This window comes from Micrasema longulum, unplaced genomic scaffold, assembly GCF_059751315.1.
Source record: "Micrasema longulum isolate JH-2025_06_02 unplaced genomic scaffold, ASM5975131v1 h1tg000020l, whole genome shotgun sequence".
Classification (NCBI taxonomy): Eukaryota; Metazoa; Arthropoda; class Insecta; order Trichoptera; family Brachycentridae; genus Micrasema; species Micrasema longulum.
Genome location: NW_028277228.1, coordinates 220,447 through 245,455, shown reverse-complemented (window position 1 = coordinate 245,455; position 25,009 = coordinate 220,447). Strand labels below are relative to the sequence as shown.

Genomic DNA, 25,009 nt, shown 5'->3' with positions numbered 1-25,009 from the left:
GTATGTGGAACCAAAACATACAAGTTATTTTGTATGAGTCATTTATATTTTTGACTTACTAACTAGTTTTACTAGGCATGCTGTATAGACTTGATTTTCGTTTCATAGGTTGGTTTTGAATAGTTAAAAAAAAAACAATGTCTTATATTTAAGACTACTTTACTTCTTGAAGTATAAAACATTCCCCTCAAATTGTTTAATTTTAAAATTCATCGAGACTTTAGTTTTTATACAAAGTTTGCATTTTTATAAGAATAAGATATGATAATGGGAGACACAAGAAGGGGAGCGAGTTGCAAGAACGAGTAAGCAATGCTTCAAAATTCAATAAACCACTGTTAACACATGATGCACCACATATCGCATTATTCACTGAAAGGGCCAATTTCTATTTTCTTAATAATATTTGGCACGACAAATCTGTACATATAAATTATATGATATCTCCCTATTTTGTAAAAAAAATTGACCCCTCATTTAGTTATAAATTGTCTCTGCCAAAGTCGACATAAATTTGAATGACATTTATTTTACTCGCAATGTACCCACTCTTGACAAAAAAATTAATAGTTTAGCATAAACTAGAATGTCCCTAAATGTTTTAGAGAGTAAATGTTGTTCTAAATGAAGAGGTTTTATGAAAATCCTCTGGTATTTATATATATGTAATATTATATAATAAATAATTTGACATCCATCCAAGAAATCTCACAGAGAGATTGTAATGTTAATTGTTTAAGGATATTTATCGACCAAAGCCTGTCATAATACCCAACTGTGAAACTATGTATAAATATGTATATTTTGTCTTTGTTACTTTATTATACTTGTCTTCTCGGTCTGCGGTATCCTTTCTCGGATATAATTTCTTCTTCCGAGAACAAAATAAATATTTTAATACAATTTGAAAGTTGACAGAAAGAGAAAGTCGGCAGCTTGCGATGTCACGCAACATTTAAGGTTGTTTCCATGTGTTAGTGTTTTTTGAAATTTCATATTTTATATAAAAAATAAGAACATCTTGCGAATTTGTATCGTAATATCGTCCATAATTTAAATGTTCTAAACAATGTCCGTCTTGATAGAAATCTTATCTTTAATGGTCCCGCGATGAGTCGCCCGATCCACGTTGTTAATCTCCTTCTGTAATGCTCAATACACCCGTGGAGGTGAGGGAGTGTTTCCAGCCAGAAGTTTGTTACGTTTCACGGCTCCGTACGTTCAGCTGTCCATACTCGTGACTGCCGTGATCAGCCGGTCTAACCGCGCCCTACAAATAACGCAGTCTTGTTCCCACCTGTGAGAAATCTGTCCTGCTGTACTCTCGCGAGGCACTTTCTGCAGTGGAATAATTCCGAGCCATTGAATGCGGAGCCCCCGTCCCCGAAGTGAACGACGCTCATTACAAAATGTAATTAATCTTAGTCCTTGTTGAATTTCCATCGAATTTTTATGGCAAACCTGTTCTTAGAAAAGATATTTGATCAAAGATGGTTTGACGTTGGAACGCACGCGCTCACTAATTTTCTATATTTTGCTCATGTTGCCATCCTTAATTTGCATAATGGCCAAGTAATGAATATGTAGATCTTTGTCTTATTTATCCTACGGCACTGTGATTTTTCATAATATGCTACGTAACAGAATAATAATTATGTGTGTATATCTCTCTATGTGTATAATATAACTATTATGTCCCGTTGGACTGTCGGTAGTATCGCCAAGCACAAAATGAAGAAAATATGAATTTGGAAGATTGGAAATAATTATATATTTAAATCTGTGTGCAGCTGTATAAGTAAAATAATATGTTCATATACCACTGATTTTCTCAATTTTAACAGTTTGGGTAGGTAGTAAGAAATTGCCTTAAGGCAATATGCCTGCCCGTATGCATATGTATGTAAACTATATATGTATATGAAGTGTTTAAATAAATAAATAAAATGCATAAATTCCTGTAATATTTCGTGATAAATTGAAGATGCATTTATTACATAATTTCTTAAAATCATAAATTTGCCATTGAAATTAAATTTCTTAGGGCTTAAATTAAAATCGTGCCAAGTTACCTCAATCAAACTTATATAATCTTTAATATATGCACCGGGAATTTTAATTAACAAAGTTTAGTTAAAATTAACTGAGTTTTTTGCCTTTCCACCCTCTAGTATTTATTTTGTAGGAATAGTTCGATGCAGTTTTCCAGTATAACATCACCGCTAACACAAAGCTTGCGGTGAGGATAATTTAATAGCAGAACTAATATTTAACATTAGCTAGAATATTCCATTCTGTACTTAATAGATAACTCCCTAGGCTACGGTTATTTTCCTAAAGGTAGAGGTTAGGTTAAGTCATCTAGATAGATTGATAGTTTTAGTGTAACCGCAATGTGGGCAGATCTTCTACCAGAAGACTGACCGCCTATTTATATCAGATAATGAGCATGTTTAACATATTGTGTAGCAAGTAGGAGTAGGTGATGATCACCTTTTTACAGAGGAGATTTCATTACATTATTTATATTACTTTAGGAATCACACATTTATATACAAGACATTCAAAGAACAAGATTAGAGCAAATGACACTACAGAGTTGAACTCCTCAATGTTTTATCATAAAATTTTATCATCAAATTGCATGAAATATCTTGATTAAAATGCAATACGTAGAGTATGTACTTTTATATTATTTTATCAGAAAAAAATTATCTCGCGCTGCATTAATTTTCAAGTCTCAAATCAATATTGTATTGTTTACCGAAAATAGGTCTGTAATAAATTTGAGTCTGCAATAATCTGTTCTTTGTTTGACTTAAACAGTGGCAACTTTTAATTGATGTATTATATTTTATTGTTTTACAAATATTTATCTGGAGGAATGGGGTCACCCATTGGTGAAGTTATATATTTATTGCCTATTTCTTATGAAGGGAGATGTGTACGCAATTTAAAGATTATACGAAAATAAAAAAAGATTATTAACATTGTCATAAGAGTTTTATATTTTCCTGTCGTCATATTTACATCCCTTATATACATACAAATTATAAATAAATAATAAAGATATCTATCATAGAAATAAAAGAGGAGTGATACTTTAATCCACAAATTTTGAATATCCTGTGACCGGTTTCATCGCTTTCGAGACATCTTCGAGACTGGTATTTTTATTAAGAAGTTCGGTGTATTAATTTATACAAAACAGAGGTAAGGAGTATCACTCGTCTTTTATTTCTATAATAAATTACAAATAACTTTCATCAAGAATTTTCACTTACAAACTTTAATGTTTTAAATAAAGATATCATCAGTCGGCGGGCATTACCGCCAAATCTACAATTTGGACAAAAATTATATTTTCATATTGAGGGATTTATAACTCTTATTGGATGTTCCCTGATCATACTATATGTGTGGGACCAATAGGAGGCGAGCTTTCTGAAAAAAAACAGTACTGTGGATCGAAGTAAATAATATGTTAGATTTGATTTAAAGAACAGTTTTTTTCTGTCTCCTGGAAAACAAATATTTAGTAGATTGGTAGTAACGCATGCCGACCGACGATATACATGTTATATCCATATATTTTTACAATTCAGTCATTTAGAATATGTTAGTTCCAAGATTTATTTAAAAAATGTGAATGCGGTGGCAGGAAAGAATAGGTATTTGAACATTATTTTTCAGTTACTCTCTCGCAGGTCCTACCCGATACTATGCGAAAAAGACAACTGCAAGTCGAACTGATTGTGCCTAAGTAAGTCTATGTTTCGTTGTACCGTTTTCCGCACCTTACAACTTAACCGATTTTCTTTTTTTTTTAGAAAGAGTATCAAAATGAAATTTTCAGTGCCTGTAGCATTTTCAAAAAAGCAAAACGAATTTATGTGTTAAAAAAAACTGCTTCAGTGCCATAATCCAGGGAAAAACTGCGGTAATATTTTTGTAAAAGTCAGACCGTGTTTCATCTTAAAATATTAACTATAAGGTTTCTCTTGATTATTTCATTTTATAAATTTTTTATGGAATACGTTACTTAGGCATAAATTTAGTTTTTTGTTAAAGGTTGTAGTAAGGACAAGAAATAAAATAGATAGTAAACTTGAAGTGTCATTCTTTGGGAAAATAACCAGATGTTCACTCAAAAATACTTCAGAATTGGACATGCATATATCTTATATACACACATATTCAAATTTTATTTAAACAGTGTATAAAACATGCACTCACTATATTCTTAATAATATATTATATTTAGACAAGTAAATTATAAAGAATATATCAGTCATTTCATTTACAATTAATGTTTATAAGTAATACACTAATATTAACACATATATTCCGTTCAGATTTATGCTCTGATGGATAAATAAAATACAAGTTTTTTTTTTAATTTGGTAATCTTTAAAAAACTTAATTACCAAACTAATTTTATGCACTTTAAGTCTTTACACACACATAAAAATAAACAATAAAAAAATTAAATTAGAGGATTTACAGGATACAGGTCTGTTAATAATCACAGAAAAATTAAATATTTTCTGATGTTATTTAAAAACTGTAATAAGATGTAAAGAGAGCACAAGTTCAATTGGTAAGTCTCATTTACAAAGGAAAGTGTTACTTGCGTCAAGTCATAAATAATATCAAATTAAACTTTCCTATTTAACATTGTTAAAACAGGGTATAAAATTTTTGTGGTTAACATTATTATATTTTTAACATAATACGATTATAATTTTGTCAAATCTCAAAATTCCACTGTCAGGTAAATTTTTTATTTTTTGGTAAAAGCAAACCAACGAGTAAGTAAAAATACAAAACAAAATAAGTACGGAGTGAGAGGTATTTTGGTTTGAGTGCCGATTCAGCACAATACCTCATTCCTTAAGCCTAGTTAATGGGAGCAACATGACGTTACCGATCACAAATATGTTTAAAATTATACGTCACCTCCTGTTGGAAGATTGTTACAGTTTAAAAAATCAGCTCTATAAGATTAATCACAATAATACATTATACACAAAGTACATTTGGCATTTGTTTATTTGGGGTTAAAAAATCATCTCTTATGCGAATTGTTAAAGTTTTATACTTTTAATACTTTAGAAAATAATTCATTCATGAAAAAACAAATTCCATTTGAGATTTTTTTGATCAGCTAATTAGCCAACTGAATTTAAAGGATTCTAACTTACAAATAAATCACATTGTAATAATGACTTACAAACCTTCACCGGGCATCGGTAGGTTCCGGGCCTGAGACCATTATTTTCTTTCGAGATATGAAAATCCATTATATTTCGACAGTCTCTACGGATGCTATTGAATCTGATCTATGCATTATTTGGTTTTGTTGCACCGAAACATATCAAGATGTCTAATTACAATGGTGAATTTGATTATATCACACAATACACCCCTTAGCCAGATTTGCAAGATTTACATAGTCACATTTAACTTTGTATTGTTTATTTCCGTAAAAGGCAAATTCCCAAGGAAAATTCAATTATTGTAAGCCGGAAATATAGAGCAAATGAGATTTTAATTAGCGAAATTAAAAAATATTTTTTGCAGAATCGAGAATAGTGTTGAGTTAGATATGGTGATGGATAGAGAAACTAAAATTCCATTGACTACTGCAAAGGTTTCAGGAGCATAAATTAATAGCAGTATCTCGTACATTTTTGACTCAATGTATTTAGTTCCGCAACAACAACAGCAGTCATCTTTACAAAACAACAAAAATCAAATCATTATCATATACATATAAATTTTAAATAAGTCAATAATTCTGAGGCTTGGATCTAAGAGTGCAAATGTCAGATTTTATATTTTACTTGCCACCATTTTGTAGAGGGTCGATGTCAATGAAAAAACCAGTATATTTAACTGTTATATACACAAATACGTACATGTTAATGTTTTTTATTAATATTTGTTATCAAAGACCCCGAACAATTCATTTAAGGCCACACCTAAACAATTACTCTCCCGTAATATTACGATTTGCGAAATTGGCCCTTAAAGCCGCAGATTTTACCGATTAATCGCAATAAAATACACACAGAGAAAAAACTTCTGGCGACAACTATTAATTTAAAAAATAAAGTATTCTTGCAGTCTGAGAAAAGGACTAAAAAAAACATTCATTGCATATTACTCAAAATGAAAAAAAAAAAGGAGAATGTTTTACTGTCTTTGTTTCAACGCGCCTCATATGTTATTCTTAGGGACTACATCATTTTTATGATCTCATTAATTTAAGTTAGTAATTTAGTAGTTGCTTTCAGATAAGTTTGAAGTTGTATTACAGGGTCGTGTAGTCGGTCAGGTTCCTCTCCGGCTGCACCATGTGCTGCGGGAAGTAGTGGCATAGGTGCTGGAACAGTTCGCAGCGACGGTGGTGGCGCTCGTGGCGGCGGCACGCGTCAAGCGGCGCGGACGCGGGTGGCAGGGGCGCGGGGGGCGCCAGGGGCGGCAGCTCGGGGTCGCGGCGAGGGCCCCCGGCGCGCGCCTCCAGCGGCGGGTGGAACGACAGCGGCTGCTCCTTGTCCGAGAACAGGAGAGTCGCCATCAACTGGAACTGAAAATAGCACACTAGTTGCTGACCTTGAAAAGACTTGGACCATAAGATTTTTTTTTCTCCAGCAGAGTGCTTTTGAACTAGAATTATTTACTGAGCGGTTGTCTTAAGATGATATTTTAAAGGAATAACAATGTAGATGATATTCAGCGCTTAACCTCTTGTCGTCACTGCAGTATCGAGTATTTATTTATTTATAAACGCCATTAAGGCCCAATACACTAACTAGTCGGCCGCCGATGCTAGGAATTTTGTACTTACACAGTCCCACATCTCCCCTTATACTTTTCGAAAAATGTACAATTTAAACTGAATTAACATATTGTTAGATTTATTTCATAAAAACCATTTTTTATAAAAGAAGTTTCTGTACCTGGCGGGCTTCCTGGCTGCTGGAGTGGTCAGTGGCCTGATGTAAACTGGTCTGCAGGAAGTTGAGCGCCTCAGCTGAGCGCTCGGAGCGGACCAGCTCCTCGTACTGTAGACTACGCAGGCACAGCCGAGCCTTTTTCCACGCTGCTTCACTGCTAACTCTTTTATAGAAAATACATTTTTACTAGAGTGAACTCACCGGGCGCACAGTACGCGCCTCACGGTTGCACATGTGAACGCAGATGTTAAGATCTAAGTCCATACAATATGTTAGTGATTAAAATAAAACTTGTGTAAGTCTGTAAATGTGTTCATTAAAAAAAATACCTTACAATATTTACTGAAAAAATAAGATTTTTTAAAAATGAAATCATTGAAAATACACAAAAATATTCATAATCCCCAATTATTACTATTTTTATGTAATTCGATTTTTTACATACATTTTTCGTTTCCTCAATTTAGGTTTTGAACTTTTTACTGTTGCTCCCTTAGAAAACACGAAAAGGGGGTTTTACTGTAAAATGTTTTTCCAAAATAGATACGCAGAAGTTACCTCGTCAGTCGGAGAGCCCAGAAGTCATCGAGCCGCAAGCTCGGCTGCGCCACCTGGCCCGGATTCCCCCCAAACAGATAATGAACCCGGTCCATAGGTTCATACACCAACTGGTGGGCGTACCTGCAACACAAGAGTGGGCACGCAATCAGCTGGACTGGACCTTTACTATGCACAAATTCAACCAAACTAAAGTGTACGCAATTGTTAATAAGAAATAATGTACTTGGTGTTAAGAATATTCATTAAGGTTTTATTTTTGTGTAACCAAACAAAACTCTACTTTTGCTCTGTGGTTTAGCTAAGATTCGGTAACAAATAATTTGCAAAGTTCAAAGCGGTTAAATAATATTTGGAATCCATGATTTATATTATATACATTTAGAAATAACATTAAAATAACCAATGACTAAAAATTTTTATGATTGTACGTATTTTGTCAACATGTGAACGAAATTTAAATACATGCAGTTCGCTTTTTTATTACAAAACACAACCAGTTCTTTTGGTATATATGTGTAAAAATTACATTTATTTAAGAGTGATTTATAGGTAGAATGTGTTCAAATATATGACACATCTATATATTTGAAACGTCAAGAGTTTTTTTTTATTTGAAATTTATTTATAAACCCTTACGAATTACATTCATTTAACAAAATATTTTTTAATTTTTTAAATTCATATACTATTGTTAGTGATAATATTTTGAACATCTTTCGTAGAGGTTGTCTGAGTCTTTTGTTTAGTTTTGTCAGGTAGTTTATTGTATTATTTCAGTGCCTGGTTTATTAGTCTCGACTGTCATTGTGAGTTAGTTTATAAAACAATGTAAGCAGTGAACTTTTGTAAATAATAACATAATGTTATTATTTGAATGTTTACTGTAGATAGAAATCATGAGAACGGACCAAGCGATGTGTAAAAAACATAATGTAAAGTCATGTATGTTGTATTTTAAGATTTGAAAGAATTGTATTCAGCGAAATAAAGGCACGACCGAGCACTTGACATTTTTACTTTGGCGAAAACTCTTAATAGTAACTCACCGTGGGCACGGTTCCAGGTGCTGCATCTTGCTCCAGTACTTCTGGCCGTGGTTGTCATTCTTGTACACACAACTCCACTCCAGGCGACTCAGGGAGAACACCCACAAGGAATTAGAGACCGTCTTGTCGTCCTTGTTCAGACCCTAAAATAAGCAAATAAAATATATTTCATATCACAAGAATGTATTAATAAATCTCCAGTTCAGTTCCGAAAATGCAGGTGTTTATTATTAATAAAAATAACATATTCGATAAAACAAATGGTTCCAGGATCGATTCTCAGTGAACTCACAAAAATTCTAATGTGATTTCAAGCCTGGCTGTTCTAGGCTGTAATTCACCACTACTAATGGCTGTTAATCTGTTGTGGCGGAAAAAAATACACCCAAAAAATCTAAAGTTCGAAAAATCGAAGTTATTATACCTTTACGCAAACAGCGCACTAAATTCGGCGAACGCGCATTTGCGGTCGCAGGCCCTACGGCATGGAATGCTCTCCCAGCAGAGGTGCGAAACTGTGAGAGTGAAGTGATGTTTCGGAAAAAACTTAAAACCCACTTGTTCTCTACTAAATCATTTGAATAAATCCTTAGCATGTGGTGACAAAGTACATTGTTTTTCTTAAATTACAAATTAAAAAATAAATTTATTTCTTTATATAATCACTTTGTAAAGCGCCCTTGAGGTATTATATTACGAAAATGGCGATATATAAGTTATTCATAATAATAATATTAAATTAATCTCATACAATTTTACATATATGTTATAAAAGAGAATAAACTGTACATTAATGTCAAAACAAAATCATGAATTTTTTGTATGAAATGGACACAATAAGTTTTTGTGAGAAAAAGTAGTTGCTGTAGTTTTGTTAAAAATCTACATTTTTATAACAAGACATCCATTAAAAAAATAATAAATTAAATAGATGATTTTTAGCAAGCAATGCTGTACAATGTGCGTCCATACTCCTTTAGTCATAAATTATTTCAGACGTACACAGCAAAGCTTGCTTAGAGGTTAACCAAATATCGTCGCCTTAATTTGAATACAATGTAAGTAGTTTTTTTTGTAATTGAGATTATGGATTTATCATTTTCACCGTACAAAATAGCATCTATCTCTGTTATTTGAATAAATAAAAAATGTTGATAGAAAATATAAAACATATTTTTGAATACCCCCCCCCCCCCATCTCAAAAAATATATATATTCCTTGGAATATAGTATAAGTCTAAGTAGGTGGTCAGTAGTCCAGTAGTTGACATTTGTTTAGATAAAAGACTTAAAAATAATATGTAAATTAAAAACCAAATAATAAAACAACTTTGTTCTTAGCCACTATTTTTTTTTTCCACTGACCAAATTCAAAGCAAAAAAGCTTTATCGTCATGGTTTACATAACTAATTAATTATTATATAAAATTTATAAAAACCAAATATTTGATTTAAAAAAAAACCCAGTGTTGACTCATGAGATGACTTAAGCCCTCAATGGAATGGAATGTTTTTTAGTATCAAAATAACCCTCGTAGCATTAATAACAGTAGGGAATGTTTAGAAACTCACGGCGAGCACATATATCTCTTTGAGCTGGGTATCGATGGTGGCGCGGTGGTTGAAGCCGGGGGGCGGGGAGCGGCCGGGAGGGGCCTGGCACACAGTGTGCACGCGAGGGGAACCCTCTCCGCCCACCTCCACCCCCAGCAGGTCCCCCAGGTGCTCCTTGTGCCGTTGCCCGCCAAACACGTACAGTGTGTTGAGACCCTGCACAATATTACCACATATCGATTGAATACAAGCAATTTTTTAATAGAGTTGTATACGCAAACATTAAGTACATAACAGGTTTTTATTTTGTTCAAAAAACATTTTTTTTATTCTTATATCAATTTAGCTGTTTTTCATATTTTATGCAGTTTTTTTTCTCTCTACGATGATATCAAAAATGTAATTTACCTCAAAAGACGATATATCATTATCATTTCCCTATCAGCACCCAGTGGTGCATAGGACACTACATTGGTACTCCAATTGCAGCGTATTTTGATCATTTTTGTTACTTGAAAGGTAAGGTAATCAGTTTAACTCTTCAGGCGCCAGTCTGCAGAATTTTGCCCAAATGTTTGCTTTCTTTATTTCCTTTAATGTCCACTAAGTTATATATGAATTAAATACACACAGAGTATTACCAGTATAACTAAGTTCATTATTTTGTTAAAGTGATGTTCAAACCCTTTAATCCCAGCCTATGGAATGTGCAAAAAGTAAAAAACAATTTTCTAACAAAAACAGTAGATTCTACTGCATAACAAGCATGAAATTTCACAATAATAGGTAGAATTACAATATTATCAGTGTAGGTAGAATTACAATATTATCAGTGTAGCTAAAATTAAAATAAATAATCGGAATCGAGGGTTTTGTTTATAATGCTTAAGTGTAAGTTTCCTCACCGGATGGAAGAGCATGGAGTGACTGGAGCGGGACAGGATGGCGTGTTGATTGGTGAGTGCAGCGGCAGTGTCGGGCAGCAACAGGCTCCAGCGGTCGTCCGCTATATGGTACGAGTACAGCCCCGAGTACTGCACGGTGTCATCTGATTCTCTGAAAAGGGTCAATCATTTAACATAGATACATAAGATTCATTCAGATTGATAGAAAATGCCGGGTGATCTCCTCAAAAGTAAAATAAGTAAAAACCTAAATCTAAATTTAGAAATGTTAGTGTTTTTTTTTTGGGTTTTCTAAACTCTTTTAATGTAATGTGATGAAAGTCATATAGTATCAAATATGCATAAATGGGTTCGTCTATTTTGTCTGATAGAGAAAGTTACGATTTTTAAAAGCATTTTGTTTTCATGTTTTTAATCAAACTAAAATTGAAATCATGAATTGATTTTTATACGAGGAAACCTATCCACCATTGTTATATTTAAAGTATACTTTTTACACAGTACTGTGTGGAACATATCCACTGCGTAAAAAGTTGCAGTGTTGAATCAACAATACATTACATATTTATGTATTTTTTATTCAATGCTACAATTGTGAATGCATTTTAGACAGTTTTAAGAAACAAAATGATATTTTGGAGCTATAAAAATGCGTTATAATTTTTTTATTTTATTTGTGATCTTGGAATTGACCGGAAGATATATTGACAATATCATACATACCCAAATATGGATAGTATTTTGCCCCCAAAGACGTAGATGATACGCCTCTCCGAGTCCACACACATCTGGTGGTCAAACAGGAGGCGCGGCCCCCCTCGGACCCCCGTGTCCTCACACACTTGCAACCAGGAACCTTCCGCTATGTCGAAAACGTACAGGTCACTCTGAAATTAATAGGACAACATGTAACAATTAGGACAATGCGAAAGCTGATGTCGTTTTAATTCCAGGATAGTGCGGGTTGATGATTGGGCAAGCATGAAATACATAAATATATTATTGTATTTCAATTCAAAACAAAATAATTTGATCGTGGTTGGTGGTGATGTGGAAATTTTTATTGTAGCATTTGTTTGATTTTTTCAATCTATCAGAGTAATTTATATGTTCACATAAAAAGAATACATTTTAAACCGGGTTGTGGTCCTGTAGTAGTGTTCCGGGCTTACGGATTCTGGAATCCATTAAAATTTGAAGGATTGACAAAAGAATCGCAGGTAGAAAAACAATATTCCAGAGATGCACATTTGACTGCATTTACATACTCTTCATATGGTGCAATTCAAAGCCCAACTCCTGACTCATTTGTATAAAATGTACACAAATATTGTGGGCAGACAGATCTTACAAATAAGTAAAGGTTTTAGGCTTTGTATACATACTCATAAAACTATCTTACTTTAATATTTTGTGCGTTGCGATGTTTGACATCCAAGTAGCGCCCGAGGGTAAATATCTGCCTCCTACCAGAGTCCAGCACCATCTTGTGACAGGAGCGGGGAGTGGGGCCTCCCAGGGCTTCACTGTGCCTACATAATCATAAGTGGGGGTTATATAAAGCCTGCTTTGAAGCGCACTTATTAATATGTACATAATAATACCATTGGATTAAAAAATATATATATATCAAAGTGAAACAATGTAGAAAAACTTTTTTTTTAAATTATTTTTGTTTCTTCTTTCCAACAATTTTGTCCCTTATGGCATTTCTAAATTCTGCTGATGATTCCAGCAACAAACAGTAATTCCAATCAATTTCTTATAAACCACTCGAGTTGAATCGTCTGAATCTAATTTATTTATGGTAGTACTGGTTGAAATGTTTGAAGTAATTTTAATCTTTTAAGTTAAAGGATTTATCAATCACCTGCAGATAAGCGTCCATGTGTGATCCTGTACGCTGTACCGCCACAGGTCCGACAGGTCCCCCTCACCGTCCCAGCCACCGAACAAGTACAGCTCCCTGGCGCTAGCGTCCCCACACAGTTGGTGGCCGCCACGCTGGCCGGGGCGCACTGGCACCGCGCCGTTGGGCGGGGAGGGGCAGAGGGGCGGCGGCGAGGGGGACAGCGAAGGGGACGAGTCACCGGTGCCCGGGGGCGGTGAGGACGCAGTGATGTTGTTCCACGACGCAGAGTACGGCTGACGGGATGCGTACCACTCAAACAAGTCTTCTGTAAATATATTCCATTAACTTATTGGCTCCTAAGTGGACATCATCAGACGTCTCCAGGGAACCCTATCGCCAGCCATAAAATCAAAAGGTCATCGTCGATGACCTTTCAGGATGGCGAGAGCTTGCAGGTGTGAAGAAGATACAACTTGGGCTAAGGTTCTCCTGAGGCATCCGCAGCACGTGTCGAAGCCAGGTCCACCGCCACATTCTCAAATCACTTATTTTAGGAGGCTGCCTCGTCCATTTTCGGGTATTAATGTTTATCTATGAAATCTAACCACCTTATGCCAAATATTCTCCATAAGCAGTTAATCTCAAAATTTAGAAGTTTTTATGTTATGAGTTTTAGCAAGGTGCTAGGATTTGCACCCATATAGGAGTACTGGCATTATACGATAGTTAAATAACCAGTATTTCATTTTAAGTCACAGAAATGTATAAATTGAGTAGTTACAATAATGGGACAAAGTTTACCTTTCCACGCTTTTTCCAGTAGTACTTCCGCTCCCTGGAAGTTCCCCTCCTCGACCAGGAGTCGGTAGAGGCATGACAGGGCGGGAGCCTCAAGCTGTACTCCGGTCTCCTCCTGTAGGGCTGTGAAGGCCGCACTGTAGCGCTGCTGCCGGAGATGCTTCAAGCACAGTCTGACGGTCTCTTCTTCTGCTTGCTGAATATTTACAAGATTAACACACTGCGATTTGACCCACAATTCTCACAAACATTTCAAGTAAAAGAACCTCTGCGTAGCAAAGTAATTTTTGCATTATACATCATCTAAAAAAATCTATGCTTAATTAGATTAATCAATTGTTTTACTCATAGATTTGACTTACAGTAGCAGCCACAGATACTTCATCACCATCATCAACTATTGCCTCATGTGTAAATTTTATTTAATGGAATAATATTTTAATATAATAATATTATTATAATAATAATATTTTACCCATGGACAGGCCATGCCTTTGAGGGATTTTTGTTTACAATTTTTACTTTTATATGTATTTCATTGCTATGTAATTATCCTTTACTTTTTGAGTACTCTGTTTTACCTCTTATGTAACTATATTGTAAAATAAAAACAAAAAAAAAATATTGAAAAAACCTGTTGCAAGACAGAAGAATCGATTAAATATAATTGTCATTCAAACATAGGCGAGTAAGCAATGTTTTATCTGTCATATTGTCAGTCAACTCATCCTGTTAGACCCGAGCCAAGGATAATTATAAAATATAAGAAAAGCCTAGATTTTTTACATAAATTAATTATGATTTTGTGAAAATTGTAGCTATTATTGGATACCGTTTTCGTGTAAAAAAAACAAAACTTGATAAATAAGTATTTTATGTCACCGATGTCGGAAATCGAACCCAAGACCACGGGTATGTAAATGGCAAGTGAATGCACAAAGCACTACACTAATCAGTTTGTAACAAATAAAAACAATTGTTTGTTCAGTTTGAAGACTAGTATAGATATGTACACATACATATTTGCTAGATCAGTGTTTTTCAACCTGTGAGTCGCGACCCCCACGGGGGTCACAAAGCCTTGCATGGGGGGGTTGCAGTCCCGCTCGCAAGCAAGGTAAAGTAAAATGCAAATATTTTAGGTCATACACTACAATACAAATACAATAATTTTAGTAAAAAAAAAATTGACACAAATGTAATCATGTTTTAATTGGGATCATCTTTTTAGTTTTTATGTCCGCCATTGAAGGGAATGTTAGTTCACATAGTAAGATGAGCCAAATGCCTCAAATAATTTCTGGCTCTGGATTATCAATTAAAAATGGTCGCATATTCAAAAAGGTTGAAAAACACTGTGCTAGATTATCCATTTTATTTTTATTCATGTAAGTATTAAAATGCAAAGATAACGCTATTATTTTATTTCTCTGTGTCCAGGCGGGTGAAGAATACATTATGTGTGTAAAATACAACTAGAACCCTGGGTGAGTGTTTTCAAGTCGATAGCTCCTCCTCAGGTAAAAAATCCTAAAAATAAAAATTAAGCGGACAGTCCACCACGTTGTGTATTGTTCGCCTACCATTTTTTAAGTTCTGGGTTTGATTCCTGTCAGTATGGAGAGGGAAAAATGATGTCAAAGGTTGTTTAAACTGCAATATTTAATTTTTACCTAAAGCGTAGGACTAATCGACGTACCTTCGTGTAAAGGATTATTGAAATATGATGCATTTGGTTTACTAATGCAGTGCCCCATGCACCACTGGGAGTGTAAAGGAGATGACGATGATGATTATAATTTTATTGGTTGTTGGGAAAAAATTGGTAATCGGCAATAAGCCCGCCAATGAACAAATAAACTTTATGGAAACTTAAATAATAAATGTGGAATTACCAAGTTAAAGTTGTATAGGGCGCTCCTTACGGAGGAGGCGTCGTCCACTCCACGCAGCTCCAGGTACCACAAACAGTAGTTGAAGGAGGGCCCCCACGCCTGCTGTGGCAGGACACTGATGTACTGCACGGGGAACTGGAGCCCCGAGGGGGATGTGTAGCGGACTGAAAACGTCTCAGAAACATTGTTGTTTTCCAGTCCACTGAAATAATGCCATTATACATTTTCAAAAGTGTTCACTATCCATACATGACAATTAGAAAATAGATAGTACCATTTGATATGGAAAATGAGGCTACGTTTTAAAGCACGGCAAAATCTTGAACTCAATTTGCCAATGCGCTGCTTGCTAATGTCGTTTCCCACATAATTTTTAAAAACGGAAAAAAAGAATCAATAGGAATGGAGCAATCTACATTTTATGTATTAACAGAGATGGGCCGCAAAGCTGTCTCCGAGTCTGAAACGGCTTTCGTATGTGCAGGCTGGAAACTCTCAGTCTCACAATGCTGCAGGAACGACAAGAAAGGGGCGACTTGATAGATACATATAAAATACTCAACAGTCATCATAGCTGCCCAAATTTGAATTCCACGTTCAGGCTAAAACAAGATGCCACAGTCTCAAGCTAGATTAAAGCAGATTCAACCTAAACCCACAAAATTGATGGTTGGAATAAGCTGCCACAAAAGCTGGTATCAACATGTAGTCTCAATAACTTCAAAATTGGGCTGGATTTGTTTCCGAAAAGTTAAAATACGCCAACAACTAACTCTTATTAAAATAGATTTAAGCATGTTATCAGCTTTAAGCTGCTCGCTTTAAATTAAAATAATAATTTTTATTTTCAATTTCTACAAGTTATGAAAAATTTTCATGCTTATTTTTAAAATCTTATAAGTTTATTTCCTAATTATGTACAGTAGAACTCCGTTTACCCAAACTCCAGTCATCCGGATCGTTATCAGGAAACAAAAAATAAAGGAGATGTTTTAATAACAAATAAAAAAAGGGCGCTGGCGGCCGGCGCGTTTCTACATCAAAGGAATTAACTTTGCTGGACATGTTTAAGTAAGTTTTTATGTGATAACGTCTGGCCTTCATTAGTCCAGATAATTGGAGTTTTATTGTATTACCCATCTTAAAGAATGAGTTTACGGGTTAGTATGTTGACTACCTATCTCAAATTCTCTCAAATTTAATTTCCCAGCAGACTCAACTGATTTAAAAATAGTGAAAAATCTATATTCTTCTAGACACCTAAGGAGTTAGACTGATCATCAAAATAGTTGAAATTCATAGAGCAAAGTGTATTCTATGCTTGGAGTATATACATCTTAGAGTCCGTACTATTCAAAAGTTTGTAAGAATTTTTGAAAAGGGGGCGTGGTTGTTTGTTTAGTGAGGATGTTTTTCGTTTCCAGATGTTTATAAAACAAGGTCACAAATGCACGACTTTATGCGATTTTTTACAGAGATTGGTAGGGAGTAAGGAGTACAATAAAAACGTTTATTTTAATTTAGTAACAATTTTACTAAAAACATTTTTAATAAATAAAAGTAAGCAATAATGAACATTATAAATGACATTGTTGGGTACATAAATTAATTTAATAAACAAATATGCAATTACATATAATAAAAAAAGTAAAACTGCAATAAAATAAATTTATTGAGTTTGAAAATTAACCAATTTGTTAAAATGTTGTCTTACTATGACGGCAGGTTGTAACTTACATCTTTAAAAACTGGTTAAACGGGGTCTCCAATTCCAAAATATTTTCCGAATTCGTTGTTTGATTTGAAAACTGAAAACAGTAATCTCTATTAAATTTTGTATTTAAACTTGTATCTTTGGATAGAGTGAAGATGCCACTTCCAATTTGGTGATTTGGAGATATCACGCCATTTCACCGAAGAGGTAGGCAGAGAGGATAGAACGCCATATCACTCAGTCTTGTCATGTAGACCTCGCTTCCTCTACATTCATACATCTTCTCATGCACGTACACTGATTTTTCCGACTTTATATTTACCCATAGCGAGTTAGGTTTTTGAAAACATGTGGGGTACGGCACCATTTATTACACGTACCAAATATTTTTTTTTGTCCAAATTAATGCATAAAAAGTGGTTGGATCACACCCAATTATTATTTTCGGGGACAATTGTTCCGCCCTGTCGTATGGATCCATATATTCCGCCTTATTTCATCTATCGGGAATCCAAAAAAAAAACCTTAATTAACTATATTATTCTTATAAATTAAATGATAAAATGATTACACTAATAAATAACATTTAAGTGAATACGTAATATTTTAAGGTAATACACAGCCCTGGCAGTTTCAATTATATGAGCCGCCCCAAAACGTGGTCATAAAAATACCATTTAAAATTGGCGCAGATGTATTGTCATCTCTTATAGTTACATTCAATAAAGGACAATTTCACATTCTTTCAGTGAGATAAAAAGAGAAAAAAATATTTCCAGATGTCGGTTGACTTGGTAAAAGGTCGTCGAGTTTGCATGTCTTAAACATTTAAAGAAATATTTGGATTTAAACAATTGAAAAAATGATTTAAATGACATAAATCCAATGTATAAGGTATTTGAATTACACAGAAACAAATGTTATAATAATTGCTCAAATGATGGTAAAAAAATAGTGGTGCATTTATGTTGAAAATTACCAAAAAACGTATTAATGTGAAAATTTATAATATTTGATAAATACCTGTGGTAACTGCAGCGTTTTCTCCCTTTTCCAGTTTATTTGAACATTCTTTCATGGCACAAGTCGGCATAATGAATTTTGATGTAATTAGCACTAAATATGTAAAACAATGATCAAAATACTGACAAGAGCGTTTGACAGTTCGAAGCAATACTGCCCGCGTACGTAAAAAATGAGCATTGTAAAATTCTAAAATCAACTACAAAACAAAAAATGAGGACCATACCCACAGATTTTTTTTGTCTCCCTTTCTCTCATTTAGAACATATTGTAAAAAATGAGTCCGCTATAACAGGCAACATGCATTGGATTGGTAAAATGTTTTGTTATCCCTCTACAGATGTATATACTCTAAGATTCTATTTGTACTTAAATAAAATTAAATACTGAAAGAAAAAAACTTTGAATTTAATAGATGGGTGTTGTTTAAAGCAATTTATTTCATAAGTATATAAATATTTGGGTCTGCATCTAACATGGCTCAGCCTGTTCCAAGATGCAGATTTTATGGGAACGAAATTATAATCAGTTGCTTCGAAAGATAGATATTAAGAAAACTAAAATTATGTAATTATAAATAACTAGCTAAATGAAATAATTATTAGAATATAAAGCATTGACATTCATTAATATTTCATAAATAAGACTATATGATGCACTTAAACATGAATAACATAGTCATAAATACAAATTCCTTTTTTTCATTTCATAAATGTACAAATATAGCAATGATTATACGAAAATATATTGGCTCCCACTTTTACAAATTACATTACAAATGGGACAGCCTAAAACAACATGGTCACTAGAATAACAATACAGGTTAGTGTGTCACCTTAATTTGTTATTGTGACAATTTTAGAATGAAAATAAAATATTTTTTCTTCACAATTGTTCAAAAACCTCTGTCATGGCGAATAATCAGCACGGATTGAGAACATTCTAATGATAAAATAGAAAATATTAATTATTAATTACCCAGACAACAATTCCGAAAAGTGGCCATCCTGCATTCCACCAACGACTGAAAACTTCTTTAAATTACAAACATGAGTTTTGTTATATTTTCCGAAAGTTATTGTTTTGACAATAGCGGGTTTATCAAGTTTTATTGTCAAATATTGCGGTGGAGTATTTGTGTTTGTTGACCATCTTGACGACTGATCGGTTGGGTCATCTATCATGATATTTCTGAAACACATAATACATATTTAAATCAGATCAGAAAATATCAGTTACAAATCATTTATAAAATTTTAAAAACCATAATTCATAACAATTTCGTAAATATAAATATTTTAAGGGCGACTTGAAAATGTTTTTTAAAGAAAGTCTTGGTATGACAGTGCAAGAAAAATATACTGTATATAGGATTGTTGTTTTGTTTATAACTTTTTACTTACTCCGGCACATAATTTGACAAATATCCAGAACATTTATGTATTTTATAACTTAGCTTTTTCAACTCCATTTCACCTGCCATATTTCCGCTAATGAATCATAAACAATTTTGAACGGCCCTCGAACCTCGAACTAAAGAAATCAACAACCATAGACAATTTACATAAGCGGATATGGTCGATGCGTGAGTAAGGTATTTTATTTTTTTCATTTTTTACTTCTATTTTTTAACGTTTTTTAAGTTTTGAAGATCATGAAATCACTGTAGATTTGTCTTCAAATAACCCCGTAAAAAGATCATCATCATTATCCTATCCGCACCCAGTGGTAACTCAATACCTACTAGATCCCTAGTCGGTGTTGGGTAACTACATATAGCACTGGATTACTAGGGGAGACCAGCGATAGTATTCTGGATCTTCTCTACCCCCTAGAGAGTGATTAATTTTAAGATTTTTTTTTTATTGCGGCGACACTTTGCTTCATACAATGGCCACACTGATGATTAAACGTCAAATGGTGTAGAAGTATGAAACTGCTTCAAAAACTGAAATAAAACTAATACGGTTTGGTCAATTCCACTTAATTAAGTGTTCTGGGAAATGCTTAAAGTCGCAATAATGTTCTAAATGAAAATCATCATGTTTGATTTTGAAAAAAAAAATCCCCAAATTAACCACTCTCTAGGGAATAGAGAAGATTCATAATTGCACCCCAGTGGTGGTATTCTGGACCTTCTCTACCCCCTAGAGAGTGATTAATACGTATATACATATTTTTTTTTAATGCGACGACACTCTGCTTCATATATATTTGATGATTAAACATCGACTCAACGTATTCTGAATGAAATTGCGCGCGAAGAGATCGCTCTGTTAGCGTGTATTTAGAATGTAAATAGGTACCTACCGCCAAACTTGTCAATTTTGCCCAGCCATGACAATTTTGCCCACTGCCGAAATCCTTAACAAAATCATATATTAAAGTAAGAAATGTTACTGGTATCATTAGAATTACATTTGGTAAGTATATTTTGATAGTTTCGTGGCAAAAATAAATATTCAGTTTACCGCCAGTTTCAGTTGATCACTCGAAATTTGAAGTTAAACTTGAAGGTCTGTTTTTGTACATCTATAAATAGTGTCAAAACTTTTGTTGTTGCGGAGTTTATGTTGAAACGAGGCAAGTAAGTTTTATATATTTCATTGCATAAATAATAACACGGCTATAGAAAGTATTTCTGTATATCTATTTGAACAAACACAATAGATATTTAAGTGGGCAAGTGGACCCTAGACGTGGGCAAAATTGTCAAAACACTAGCTAAGAAATCTAAGACAATTTTGCTCACGTCTAGGATTGTCGCTACATACTACTTTGAAAAAACATTATCCGAGACAAAAACCAGATTACAGAAAAAGAATGCATCAGGTGACCCGAAGAAAATGCAAGTACCTGCTGCTTAAACAAAGCAGAAAATATAAAAGAAAATGAAGTAAGCGACAAAAACACTTTAGCGATTTTAAACGAGGTAACCGGATGTTTTGTTCAAACTGGCCCATAAATCAGATTTTTGCCAAAAATTCAACAAATAAGATTTTAAAATCTGGGGTGGTATTCTGAACCACTCTCGTGGGCCTCTCTACCTCTGATGGGGGTTTCAATCCAAATACACGCTGAAAATGATAAGCCAGTTCTTCCGTTCATCAAACCTTTTTATACCACGCAGCAATTAGATAACAATCCATCTGATTTTTCTCTGCCTTCAGGATCAAAAGATACTTACATCTTATAAAGAAGAACATTGAAAAAAAAATCATAGCGACACGGAAACAACAGACTCTAATGCCTACTCAGTTAATGAATCAACAGATTTCGAGACATCCATTATAAGTCATCACGACGAATATGAACAACGTGCCTCCGAATCTTCGGCCGAGGAAAACGAAAAAACATTGTCAGTGTCCAACACTGATGTAGATCGGTACTGAACCGCTTGAAATTAATAGGTAACAATAAAGAAGGCGCTTTCGTTTTAGTAATGTTTAACACTGTTGATACGCAAAACGACAAATTTTAATATTGTTATGTCATTTGTAAGACGCAAACGTAATGGAGCTTTGTGTGGTCTCATCTCTGAGGATATTGCTGATGTATTTAATTGGAACATAGTGAAATCTTTACCGGAACCTGTCATGTTGCGTCAAGGTTTTCATAAATTCAATGTACGCCTTAAAAACTGCAAGATTGAGTCATTTTCTGTGAGTAAATTAGAAATGGTAATACAAAAACCAATTTTAATTTTTAGCGTTCAAAAACAATTTAAAACATTTTTAAAAATGTAAGAATATCCGACCACATTTTGTGAAATTATGAAGACTTATTTTTTTATTTTAAATGTTTTTTGTATAAATATTTTTAACAGTCTAAAGAAAAAAATAAAACACAGAAAATATTATGAATTCTGTTCATAAAATACAATTTCAAAGTAATCTAGCAAATAATTGCAATGCTGTACAAAAAAAAAAAAATTCTACATACACATTTAAAGAAAAATAGTTTTGAGAGCTTGCCCCCTTAATTACGAAAATCGCATCATAACTGAAATGGTTTGTAAAAAAAAATTAAAAGCGATTTATAATTTATTGGCTTATGCATAGTCAAACACGAACAAATTAAAATGATTAGAGATAAACTCTTTTAATTTTGTTAAGAATCCAATCATGTGCCAACTTTGGCCCACAAATTCGCATTGTATAGAAAAATTTAGGAATTTTGCATTGATTTTGTAATGGTGATGCTTCAATGATGCTATTGTTTAAACATAGACAGTTTTTTTCGCCCAAAAAGTAGTAATTAACCTTATGATAAGGATGATAAAACCAAAAATTACAGTTAACTACCAAGTGGGCAAAATTGTCAACAAGTGGAGATAATTTTGCCCAGTATGTTTTGTCTTCTAAAATTGCATAAATAAAAGAAAAGCAAACGTTAAGTACTTGTAAAAATGCGCAGAATAATTAGTATCATTATTCAACAAAATGAATAGCAGTAGTACTATACAAAAAATTTATGATATTGTAAAAGTTTGGTAAAACTGGGCAAAATTGACACATTTGACGGTACGCTTCAAAAATGTGTTTCTAACAGAGCGAGTTCTTCGCGTGTAATTCCGTTCAGAATACCAGCCCAGGGCCCCGATTACAATTGGAAGTTAACATTGATCTACAAAGTAAAATTAAGTTTTCTGTATGAAAAGTAGAATATGCTTACATTTTTTTCTTTTAAATATGTTTAATTATATGCTACCGATGAAGACATTTTAAATGTTCAAGCAAATACACCCATTTTCGTACACAAATATTGGTTTTTCTTTATAGGCAGTCGAAGATAACTCTGTTGCTTTTCCATTGTAATCGGGGCCCAGGAATGAAAGTAACCAAGATGAGTTTAATAAGGAATTAATTTGCTTATACAAACATTTATGCTATTGTTATACGCCTATTCTACTCCTCTCTCACCTCTGTAATGCCCGTGGCTCTGTGCATATAGGTGTCGGTAAAATACAACAAAAGTGAATTTTTGGTATTTTTTTCAGTGCTTTATATAAAGAAATTATTCTAAACATTTTTTAATTTAGTAAGAAGATCTGTCTACGTTTCATATAACAAAGAATTTGAATTTACGTCTAAATTATGTTTCTCATAATGGAGATGTAATTGTCTGATTTATTTAAAAAAACTGTTAAGTTAAAAAAAATCATACATATAGCGAAAGAATAAAGAGATGTGTATTTATTTTGAGAAAAAACAATTACTGTCATAACTAATCAATTGAAAGATATGACAATTAAAAAATATTAGATAGAACAATGGGGAGTGTAGTACCAAAACTGTATAATTTAATACCAGCTGAAAATCGTGAGGAAAAAAACCTAAATTCATTTAAAAAATAGTCAAAAACGTATTAAAAACAGCAAGTGAAACTTAAGTGTGCACATAAATATATTTTATTCTTCATTCATTATTAAACCCTTTATAAGTTTTTAAAAAAAATGTAATGTAACCCGCAGACAAGCTTCGGCTTTGCTGGAACAAAAATACAATTATGTATGTTCCTTATTTGTTAAAATAAATAAAACTTTAAAAAAAACACAAAATTGAAAAGTATTACTTTCAACCTTGGTCTCCCTTACTTAAATTGTAGTGTATCTGGATTATTTTTACTATACGAAAGGTAAGACGATCAATCTCACACTTCAGGTGCTATTCCAGGGACAATAAAATATTGCAGTGTAGAAAAAAATATTTTACATTGATCGTGCCAGGAATAGAACATGGTAGGCAAACGCACCAAGTACTTCATTTGGAGGCGGACTTATCTCCACTTGATTTCCTTTCTCTGGATATTGACCTGAAAATGGCCATCCCATCAAAGACATTTGTTCAGGGTTCTGATTCTATTATCTACTTTGACATAGAACGAAAAATATACTTTACGGACAGTTTTCTTTGAATTTTAATGATATTAAAACTTGTCTGACTTCTCTCAAATGTGCGCAAGCTCCTAGCAAACTAGCTTGTCAGAGTTTTCATTTGAACTAAGTTTTTTTTTTTAACAACTTAAAATAAGTGAAATGTTTCTCATAATAATATATTTCTGTCTTATTTTTATACCTGTTCAATGAACAACAAAGAAATCACATAAAAATATATTCTTAATAAAAGTCTTGTTTAAAAATTTAAAAAAAGTAATATCAAAGAAACCCTTGGTATTTTTAAAGTTTGTTATGCCACAGGAGAGGAAGTGTACCAATATTATTGCAGACAAAATCAATATCAGAGAATATGACAGTACACTGCTTGGTTTGTCATTGTTTTGTTTTGTCACAATCAAGTTAAAATAAAAATTATTTTTAACAATATTTTGAGAATGACCAAATCGTAGACAAGTAGAGTCTATTTAAATCTTTAATACCCTCTGCTTTATGTGTGCATAACAATAAGTTTTCAAATAAATCATTCTAGTGTGCGTAATAACACAAACGAAATTAGTATATTTACTTGGTTCATCGATAGGCACTGAACATAACTGAATTTTTTCCTCCCTGGGAGTTCATTTCGTTACTGCTATGTACTTACTGTTTTTGTAATAATTTTGAAGAAGTGGTATGCAATAGGCACACTGCTAATCAAATAATTGCATAAATTTATTTTGTGTAAAATTACTAAAATAAATTTTATCTACCTTTTTTGAGAATCTACCGTTGAGTAACCTGGACGTGAAATATTGAACACA

General features: G+C 33.3%; 1 protein-coding gene across 2 annotated transcripts; it reads right to left on the bottom strand.

Annotated features, from left to right (window-relative positions):
* Window positions 1–5,322: 5,322 nt before the first annotated feature.
* muskelin (muskelin 1) lies at window positions 5,323–19,829 on the bottom strand. Of its 2 annotated transcripts, none has more exons than XM_088242904.1 (13): window positions 19,714–19,829; window positions 19,289–19,501; window positions 15,574–15,775; window positions 13,682–13,874; window positions 12,899–13,205; window positions 12,431–12,560; window positions 11,752–11,915; window positions 11,029–11,179; window positions 10,142–10,339; window positions 8,570–8,712; window positions 7,521–7,643; window positions 6,966–7,125; window positions 5,323–6,592 (listed from the first exon to the last, which is right to left on the bottom strand). In XM_088242904.1, the coding sequence occupies exons 1-13, from the start codon at window positions 19,791–19,793 to the stop codon at window positions 6,317–6,319; spliced, it is 2,340 nt and encodes a 779-aa protein (XP_088099030.1). In that variant the 5' UTR covers window positions 19,794–19,829; the 3' UTR covers window positions 5,323–6,316. The 2 variants fall into 2 exon arrangements, with proteins under 2 accessions (XP_088099030.1, XP_088099038.1); XM_088242912.1 differs by having other exon boundaries at window positions 12,899–13,202.
* Window positions 19,830–25,009: the final 5,180 nt, after the last annotated feature.